The sequence below is a fragment of the Danio aesculapii genome, chromosome 20 (genome assembly GCF_903798145.1).
Source record: "Danio aesculapii chromosome 20, fDanAes4.1, whole genome shotgun sequence".
Taxonomy (NCBI): Eukaryota; Metazoa; Chordata; class Actinopteri; order Cypriniformes; family Danionidae; genus Danio; species Danio aesculapii.
Genome location: NC_079454.1, coordinates 44,041,334 through 44,052,135, shown reverse-complemented (window position 1 = coordinate 44,052,135; position 10,802 = coordinate 44,041,334). Strand labels below are relative to the sequence as shown.

Below are 10,802 nucleotides of genomic sequence, written 5' to 3'. Positions count from 1 at the left end.
GGAAGAACAGAGTGTTGCTGAAGAACTAATTAGACTTGTTTTATTGAAATATAGGGCGTTCTTTGGTTGTTACCTACATTCAGGGAAAATTTTAAGCCAACAGCACCTTTAAAAAAATGTTTCCTGAAATAAATGTTTACGTGTTCAATACTTATTTTCCCTGCTGTATATTGTTCAGGGTGAGTTACACATGTTTAATACTTTGAAAGCACCACTGATTTAAAATAGTCTATGCAAACCTCTGCATTAATGTCTATTGTATTGAAATTGTTATTGTTTGGGTGCACCGAAGAATAGAGCTCTGCTGTGATGTAACAGGGTCATATTGAATTAATTTTATATGCTGGATCATCCTGCTTCATTGAGCTGATTGCTTTGCAGATGTGTACAGCTGGACATGTCAGGGCTATGAGGATGCAGTTCGACTGAGCAACCATGTGGTCTGCAAACGCTTAAATATGTTTTTTTTTACATAATGAAAGTGTACATGAAAATATTGTACATGAAACCGCATCTGCAAAGGTCATATTGTAGATATTATAAAATGTTTTAAACTGTAAACTACTGATTCTATTTCTTCCAAATTTAAAAATAAATGTCATTTGGAGAAGGCCTATACACTCAAAAGTTAAATTTGCTGTTTGTTCAAACTACTTATTTATGTTGAGCTGAAACAATTGTCCCAACGCAAATCGATTGAGTGGAACATATATATTTTTACAGTGTGTATATATATATATATATATATATATATATATATATATATATATATATATATATATATATATATATATATATATATATATATATATATATATATATATATATATATATTATCAATTATTATAATTTTTTTATTATTATTATAATTTTTTTTTTTTTTTTGCAGAATGAAACAAAAGGATTTTTATTTTGGATTTTCACTTTTAAACACCAGTGTATTAACTTCGATATTTGGTAACCCTAAGTCATTATTCTGACCAATTGTCATTTTCTGGAAAATATGCTCTAAATAACATTTAAAATTTTGAATAAATGTTATCAGACTTTCATAATATTAAACAAAAAAAAAACCCTGATAATTGTCTAGTGGTTTAGTAGTTTAAAGTGGTCTCTTACCTTTTTCTGTAGGTATAGCCTAGTTTTGGAAGGAATTATTATTTTGTGTTAGAGGAAATTATTACTCTAAAGGTATAGTTCATCCAGGAATAAAAATTTTGTCATCATTTATTGTTCAAAACCTGATTGAGTTTCTGTCTTCTGTTGAACACAAAAGAAGATATTTTGAAAAAAGGTTGAAAACTGGCACCCTTTGACTTCCATAGTATTTATTTCCTACCATGGAAGTATACCAGCATTCATCAATAAATAAATGTCAGGATGAGAATCAAATGTGGACAATTCGGCAGTTATCACATCAAGCTAGTTAAACAAATAAAACCGTAAATCTATATTTTAATAAAACTACAGTAGTCAACATTTGATGTTGATCAAGGCCTTCCATCAAAGTTGTTCTACAACTATTCAATAACACCCATTATTGACCATTTTAAATCACTTCTTTGATTCAATTGAAATGTTGACTACATCGCAGCCTGCATTGAGGTGAAGTTGGTTTTATATCCGATTATTCACCACATTCAGACTTTTTCCTTAATAATAATCATTCATTCATTCTTTCTTCTTTTTGGCTTAGTCCCTTTATTAATCAGGGGTCGCCACAACGGAATGAACCACCAACTTATCCAGCATATGTTTTACGCAGCGGATGCCCTTCCAGCTGCAATCCATCACTGGGAAACACCCATACACTCTCATTCACACACATACACTACGGACAATTCACCGGACAAAAAACCCAATTCATTTATAGCGCATGTCTTTGGACTTGTGGGCGAAACTGGAGCACCCAGAGGAAACCCACGTGAACATGGGAAGAACATGCAAACGTCACACAGAAATGCCAACTGACCCAGCCAAGACTCGATCCAGTGACCTTCTTGTTGTGAGGCGACAGTGCTACCCACTGCGCCGCCTTCCTTAATAATATAATTTCTGAAAAGTATCAAACGTGTTAGGGAAATCATATTTTCAGCCAATGACTATCAAAGCACAACGTTGTTCACAGTTAGTTAATAGTGCTGATGTTGTTTTAAAGTCATTCTTATGTGCAATTTCATATTAAAAGTACACTGAAAAAAATATTCATTGAATTTACAAATTATTTTAAGGTAAGCGGTTGCAAACAGTTTTTATGGGCTGAATTTAAACAAACTAATTACATGTAGTAATGTTCAACTTTGTTTAAATTCAGCACATATAAATAGTTTGCAACCACTTTCCTTAATTTTTTTAGTACATCCAAGGAATAAATATTTTTTGTTTACCATGGTACGAATGTGCGATTATAAAACCAATTTTGCCTCAATCTCGTACACAATAAAGCATTGCTCAATAAAGAGAGCCTGGCACGGGATGTTTCTTTCATTATTTGCTCCTAAGCTCCAGTCAGTCCCACCGCTTTGCCACAAGGAGCGCGCACGGAGCGCGATAAGACAAGCGAGCGACGGGAACGCGGAAACAGCAGAAGCGGCTGACGGTGAGCTGAGGTCGGTGCAGAACCGGCGACTGCGGGAACGAGCGACACTCGCCACAGAAACCGCGTCTGAAAACCACATTCTGGGTGTCACAGATTTACTTTTATTTCAGGTGGTCGGATAAGAAACCAGTTTGAGTGGATAACACCGAACCAGCGAGGGAAAAGGCGGATTGTTTCTCCCTCCGGCTTGGCTAGTATTAGTCTGGATTTGAGAATGTCGGGGAGCCGAGAGGAGGAGCGGCGGAAACTCGCCGACATCATCAACCACTGGAACGCAAACCGGCTCGACCTGTTCGAGATCAGCCAACCAACCGAGGTGAGTCCGCGGAGCCGCGACCGAGCGCAGGCCGCAGTCGGTTCTGCTGCCCGTGCCGCGAGATTCATTCCCACAGCACGCCACACTGCTACAATTGAAGAAACGTGCTGTCTATGTGTTATAGATTCCCCTTTTTAACGTGTGAGATTGACTCTGGATTTAATAAATCACGACTGGAGATATGCCATTTGTGAGTCAGGTTACAGTTCTATTAGAGGTGAAGTAAGCCGTATATTGTCTAAAATACAAACACCTTTAGTCCCTGTTGCTGTTGGACATTGCATTGGACGTTTCAGTGTGTCTGTGTGAACGCTCTTATTACCGGGAGAAATCGGTGCTTGCAGTTTGTAGCAGGGAGCTGCATGCAAAGCTGTCACATTAGATCAGACCAGCTGCATTTAATAGTGCTGGATGATGGTGTAGGTAGATTGAACGTGAATGTAATGATAATCCTGATTTGTCAGGATGCTTGTGTCGGTGGTCAACGTAGCGGTCATAAATTAATCTCATGTCAGTCACTTTATTTGCACAGTGCGTGGTTTCAGATATTTGTAACGCAAGCGTCATTGTATGTCATCATAGGGATGCACGGCTGTTTTAGTAAATGTTAGATCAGCATGATTTAGATCTGTCTAGCAACCCCATCGCTCGATCAATTGGGTGTTTAACGCGTTTTTTTAGCGTTAGCACCTGCAGATGCATTGCCTTGCAAGTCAGTTTTGGAAGGGATTTAGTGTTTTTAGGCGGGCAGTGCTTGAATCCTCTGAATGAAGGGGGTTGGGGTAAAGCTGATGGGGGTCTCTCCTTCATTTAACCCCCGTAGGTTCTGAGACAATTCTTTGGCCCTTAATAATTCACGCATTAGTGATACCGAGTCCTCAGGGCACCCGCTGAGGTGACAATAAAAGCGTAGATTAGGTTTGTTTTGGTCTGTTGAGGGTGATTAGGAAGAAGTAGCCAATGCATAAGACACAGCACAAACTCCTAAGATCAGCATGAGTGTTGGAGAGTAGATGACGTAATCGTCTCGTCCTCCAACCAATTGTGACAGCCGATTTGCAAGCCTGGTTCCATTGTCACTATTTATTCAGTAGCACACTGTGTAATGATGTTAATGATGCATTACAATAAGCTATGAATTTTACTTCCAGTAGCTCATTTGGAATATATATATATATATATATATATATATATATATATATATATATATATATATATATTCTTTTGTATTATTTGAATTGTAAAGGAATACATTTAATCTTTGTGAAAGTATTTTATGTTTATATTCAGTTATTGTTCTCAAAATAAGTAATATAATTATCATTTCTTGTCATGATATGCAACTAAATGTACATTTATTTTTATCTTTTTATTTTGAGCCATCTGTTAAGCTTGCCTTTCTCATTTCAGAATGAACGGCTGTTATGTAAAGAGTAATTTATGTAAACAATTGGTTGAATAAGAGGGCTTGCTTTGCTTAAACACTGTTTACTGTTGAATGCACAGTGATGTAATGGAGTTGAAGGGGGCTGGTGCTATATATTTGGAAGTATGAATGATAGTGTCTATTTGTAGCATAGAAATAGCCTTATAAATTTATTGTTACCAGTGTTCTAACAACACTTTTTAAATAACAAAGAGTTGAATTTGAGTTTTTTATTTTGGACCTAGTAGTGCAAGGATGGCCACAAACTTTGCTTTTATTTTGTTTGGGATTGCGGTGTGTTTACAGATAATGTTTGGAGATTCAGTGCTGACATAAAATGCCTTGTTATACATTAAATAAAGTCTATTTAACAAGCTTAGTCATTTATTGCATACATACATAATTGATCAGCTCGGGTTTCTGGGATTGTATCTGAAATTGTTTTGCATGTGGTATCTGAAATGTGGCGTCTTCCTGTTGTGCATGACTTTTCATGTTAGAAAAGCCAGTCAGATTTTGTAGTTCCTTTCTGTTTAGAATATACCACCTGTGAAGCTTTTTTTCTGAGTGATTAAACATTACAAGATACATTAGAATACTTTTAACATTCATTAATACAAATGTTTTTTAAGTAATCTAATTCAGCTAGATAAGTTAGTGATTTCTTTCTAAGATAATGGAGGATCATGTCATTTCCTGTATCTGTATCTTGTCCAGCAAAGACTGTTTCATGACCTAACTCTCCCCACCCAAGTCTTTTGATTCCATTCCCATGCATGTGTCTCGCACTGGCTAAGATTGCTCTGTGATATCGTCTTTGGCAAGTGTTGGATGCTCTTTCCATGTGTGAAAGACTAAAAAATATTGCATACTTACACTATTCTATGCCATTTTATAGTACAAACAGTGAAAGTAGTGCATTCACAATGAATAATCTAAAAGAATTAGTGCACTTAAAATATCTGATTGATGCTTATTCAACCATTAAAAATAAGTGTGGAATGTTGGACACTCAACGCTCGCAGATTTGTTCACGTAGGAGTTGGGGTAGACCTATTGGACACTGAGGTTGGACTTGCCTCTCAATGGTGAATACAGTTGTACTCCTAATACGTCCTATTTGGCAGTTTTGGCATTTATTTAATTAATTTTACAATTGTTAAACGTCAACTGAGAAAATGGGTTAAATTTCCGCTTAGTAAAAATAAAATTGTTCCATTAGGGTTGATGCTAAACTGCGCTACACAGTTGAGTTTACAAGTGCATAAGTGTGTATAGTGTGTCATTTGGGATGCAACTATTGTGAAAATCATTAGCTAGCACACTGTTTTGTTTTTGCTAGAGATCTCATGAATGTCGTGGTGGAAAATGGATTGCCTTAACCGTTCATAAAAATGGGATTATCTCTAAAATAGTGAATAATCACGGAATTTGACACACTTTGCAGGGATATTAGTCTTAAAATTAGTGTATTGTTCATCAGTCGAATGTTAGACATGGTAGGTATATTGAATTATAAATATTTATAATTAAATATAAAGGCTCTATGCTTGAATCTTTTTAAAGTTAGGTGCATTCGCATAAATTTGCTAGAGCGGCCAATTTGTATTATTGGTAACCTAGTAAGCAACAGTAAACAAGGCAAGCATAATGAATTCACTATGTCAGAGTGTATTTGACAAATTAATTTTCATCCCCTATTATTCGCCACCTCATGTGAGAGTAAAGAGGGATTTTTATTTGAAATTTAGAGTTTCTGTTGCTCGTTTCTCATGCGATACTTCAAAATGTGCATTAGCACGGTGATGGAGACCCAGCTTGTGTGAGTGAGTGAGTGAATGGTTTTATTTACTACAACTACTCAAGCGTACGAGGTCTGTCATTTAACCATTGGAACATGAACAGGCAAATTTCATCTACAAAGTCCTCAGATAGTCACTTAAAATGCATTTAGCTGTTATACGTGTGAAAAACTTCTAATTAATAATGGCACAATTTCAATTTTAACAGGAATAAGGTTTTGAGAAGTAAAGGTACTTCATGATTACCTACAAATGTATTCTAACCATTAAAATTGAGTTCAGAAAAAAAAACAGAATACAATTCATTAAGCCCTTTGATAAAGCTGGTTCATTTATTTGTTTATTGCATAATGCAAGTATAAATCAGGTTGATGGTTAAATAGTTTTGTTATTAATTTATCTTATAGATTAACTTGGTATATGACATTTAAACATGCAAAACATCTATTTAGTGTTGTCATAAAATCGTCAGTCTCTTTTCTTTGTTTTTGTTTTAAAGTTGTACAGGTGGCCTAGAAGTAATACCATCAGATAGTTTGATTATTTTGTGGATTGTGACGCAGCTTGCATATTTGACTAAGAATGTGTTGCTCAGGGTAAAGGTGGCATGAAACCGTAATCAAGCCAGGTTTTCCCATGGTACTATCTCCCTTTATCACCTTCTGGAAATGGGCCAATCGGGTTAGTTTAGTGTCACTTGTGGACATGGGAAAATGTTTAAGTATGCAGACTATTCTCTTACTCTATAATAGTTCAAACTAGGGCTGAACAATATATCATTTGAGCATCGATATCACATTGTGTGTATCCGCAATAGTCACATTTTAGAATTATATTGTTTATTAAAGATAAAAAAATAAACATTATTATAAATAAATTTTTTTAAAAATATTTAGACAATAATAACTATGTTATTTTACACTCCACTGTTCAATTTCTGTACTTGATTACTGTTAGACTCCCCATTGTTTTATGTTCAATCCACTTAAATTTGTATAAAAAACAACCAGTTAAGTTAACCTAATCGTTTTGTGTTGGGACAACTTGAAGGAATTGTGTGGAGCATTTTTTACAGTGTATATTTAACAACCCAAAATGACATTAACTACAATTTGTTCAAGCTACTCATTTAAAATAAGCTAAAACGACACCATTCATGAGGTTTTTTTTTGCGACAACTTAATTGATTTATGTTTCATCCTCTTAAATTTGTTAAAAGTAATAGGCAAGGCAAGTTTATTTATATAGCACATTTCATACACAGTGGCATTTCAAAGTGCTTTACATAAACAGGAATAAAAGGGAGAAGTATAAAACAATAAATAATATTAAAACAGATTAAAATGTGTTCAAACGGGTTATAAAAAAATGAAAAGAAAAGAAAGACATAATAGTGCAATCTGTCGAACGTAACACAGTGCTCCTTCAATAAAGGCACAGCTGAACAGATGTGTTTTCAGTCTTGATTTGAATGCGTCTAATGTTGGAGCACATCTGATCATTTCTGGAAGCTGATTCCAGCAGAGAGTGGTGTAGTAGTTGAAGGCCGATTCACCCTGCTTTGACTGAACTCTTGGAATTTCTAATTTACTTGAACCTAATGATCTGAATGATCTGTTACGTTTGTATACAGTGAGCTTATCTGTAATGGCTTAGTGATTTATAGACAAGTAGTAATACTTTAAAATCTATCTGAATCTAACTGGGAGCCAGTGTAAAGACCTGAGGACAGATGTGATGTGCTCTGATTTTCTTTTTTTGGTCAGAATCCTGGTCGTAGTGTTCTGGATGAGCTGCAACTCTCTGACTGTCTTTTGGGAAGGCCAGTTAGGATTCCATTACAGTAATCCACCCTTCTGGTGATAAAACCATGAACAAGTTTCTGTAAGTCCTGACTGGAAACAAAGCATCTAATTCTGTTAGATGCTAAGTTAATAAGTAAACTGAATCCCACAACAAACAAACATAACAAACACAAATCGATTGCGGTGAACCTAGCATTTTTTACAGTGTATACAATAGGACTGCACGATATTTCGTTTTGCTGCCATTATATATTGTGATCTTAATATAATTTTAACAGGTGCTTTGAATAGCAAAGATTTAATTTATTTTGATAGACTGGGATGATCAAGTCTATTGTATGTAATGCATCTGAATAAAATAGAATAAATTAAAAGCATATATCCTTGTATAGCCATTATCCTTTAACAATAGTGTGGAGATGCATTTTGTGCATATAGTTCATGCATTTGGTTGGATTTTTTTCGTGATGCGCTGTTGACATGCTGTTAATATAATGCACGTTTGCAGTCTTGTGTTCATGCATTGTTGATATGCTCTAAATTTGACAAATAGCTACAACCTATGAAAAAGATTCTTGTGAAAGACACTTGTGGGCACTTTAAATGATACATTTTTAATTATACTTTATTCTTTTTTTATTTGTTTTATTATTAATATGTTATTGAGTTTAATTATTATTTGGTTACATATGAAATATTGAAATTAAGTGTTATTTTGTGTTACAGAACCCAATGTCTGGGTCTGGGAGTAATAAAAATATATGTAATAAAAACATTAGTCTGTGATATTTTTTTATATTTCAAATGAAAATATTGCCACAAATTTTAAGAAAAGCTGCAGCAAAATCACTGATTTTAAGCCGCAAAAATCAGAAAAAAGTTTTGTGGAATCCTGGAGGTATTGGATATTTTGTTTTTTGTATAAGTATTCTCCTGCAAAAACCTGCATCTTGTGTAAATGTACACACTGTGATGTTAAAGAACATTAATTGTGACCTCTTTGCAGAGCAAGACACAGTGTTTACTGCTGGATTATAATTGCATACCACATTACATGAAGTTGAATTCAGATTTTGTCAGGCCATTTGGGACTCAAGCCTTTGTGTTTAATGAGGTGCGCAAGCTAACAAGATACAACAGTTTGATGGGTCTAAAAATGTCGTATTAGAAATTATGAGGCATGTCACCTCACCAGCGTGTGGCTCTCTGGGAAATCATCTCCATGGTGATTTCTATGCCTTCTTTTAAATGTGCACAATCTAAGCCGGTGCGTTCTTTTTTTCTTTTTCTTTTTTTAAAGAAGGCACTGCGATTTGCACGGGGATTGTGTGGATATAAAACCCATGCGCAGTAATTTAAAAATCCTAATCCATATTTGCCTGATCTATAGAGCCTATAATGTGCTTTTGAATACATCATAAAGAATATAGGTATGGGTTTCTGTATTTCCTAACTTGGGACTATCTTTTTTTTCTCAGCACAGAAATTCATTCATTCATTCATTTTCCTTCGGCTTAGTCCCTTTATTAATCAGGGGTCGCCACAGCAGAATGAACCGCCAACTTATCCAGCATATGTTTTACACAGCGAATGCCCTTCCAGCTGCAACCCAGTACTGGAAAACATCCATAAATGCACACACATACACCATGGCCAATTTAGTTTATTCAGTTCACCTATAGTGCATGTCTTTGGACTGTGAGGGAAACTGGAGCACCTAGAGGAAACCCATGCCAACACATGCAAACTCTACACAGATATGCCAACTGACCCAGCCGGAACTTGAACCTTCGACCTTCTTGCTGTGAGGCGACAGTGCTAACCACTGAGCCACTGTGTCGCCTTCACAGAAATTCTCATCTATTTATTTATTTTTTTTTTTTCCCTGTGTTGACGTATATTTAAAGTGGGGGAAGATGTTTCTGATTAAAATAGCCTGTAGTCTTTGAGTAAAAGGACAACTTGACAAAATGACGTTTGATACATTGTATGCTAAAAGTAGAGATGCTTTCAAAAAGTAGAAATTCAATCAGCTTCCTTCACAAATTGTTAATGTTTGGGAGAGGAACTAAAGCATTAAAATGTGTTGTTAATATTTTTGTTCTCTCTTGCTGGCAGGAAAAATAAAAGACAGCGTTCCTCACTAAAGACACTCACTGAAATGTAATAATTGTTGATATACAAAATAATTTGTTCAGGAGCAATTCCCTACAAATGCCAACCTTGCCATGAAAACAAATGAGCTATATGGACACGGACATTTAATTTTCAGCCAGGCAGCCCAAGGGCTTCCAATGAACTGTCTTTCCATTTAAAAAATTAATTTCTTTAAAAATCTGCGATCTTCACTGCCTGTTAGATATACGATATCAAGTGCGTCTTAGATCAGACAAGAAGCACTGCATTCAATTCCATTTCCCCCCGCCATGTCTTTAAAATTGTTTTTCATCTCATTTTACGCTTGAACAATTAAATGAGTGCTTAAGTCTATTTAAACATTACAACATGGATGCTGTAAAAACAACCTTGTGAAATTGAAAATATTCACATTAGGCTTTCACCGGAAGTTTGTCGTTGGCTTTAAAACTCTAGCTGTGCATATAGCCCATTCACCAAAAGTTTTCACCAACATAGTAAACCCTTTTTTTGTGTCAAATGTTTCTGTCAATGTTTTCAAACAATTATATTTGATTTATCAAAGTCACACAAGTGGCAATTTCACATTGGTCACATCCATAATGGAGAGATGTCACATCCGTAAAGCTTTTCCCTAATAAGTGCAAAATAAAATAAAAACAATTACTTTTGTTCTAAGAGCCAACTCTTATCCTTTTGATAAGCATTGTTTCTTTTG

General features: G+C 35.2%; 1 protein-coding gene across 12 annotated transcripts in view; it reads left to right on the top strand.

Annotated features, from left to right (window-relative positions):
* Positions 1-2,570: 2,570 nt before the first annotated feature.
* Positions 2,571-10,802, top strand: part of afdna (afadin, adherens junction formation factor a) — a 242,910-nt gene continuing 234,678 nt past the window's right edge. For 8 of the 12 annotated variants that reach the window (XM_056481082.1, XM_056481081.1, XM_056481083.1 and 5 more), the window contains exon 1: positions 2,572-2,915. In XM_056481082.1, coding sequence (XP_056337057.1) covers positions 2,814-2,915 — 102 coding nt within the window. In that variant the 5' untranslated portion in view covers positions 2,572-2,813. Of the gene's footprint in view, positions 2,916-10,802 lie in introns of all 12 variants that reach the window. The other 4 variants (XM_056481084.1, XM_056481075.1, XM_056481080.1 and 1 more) reach the window with 1 other exon arrangement.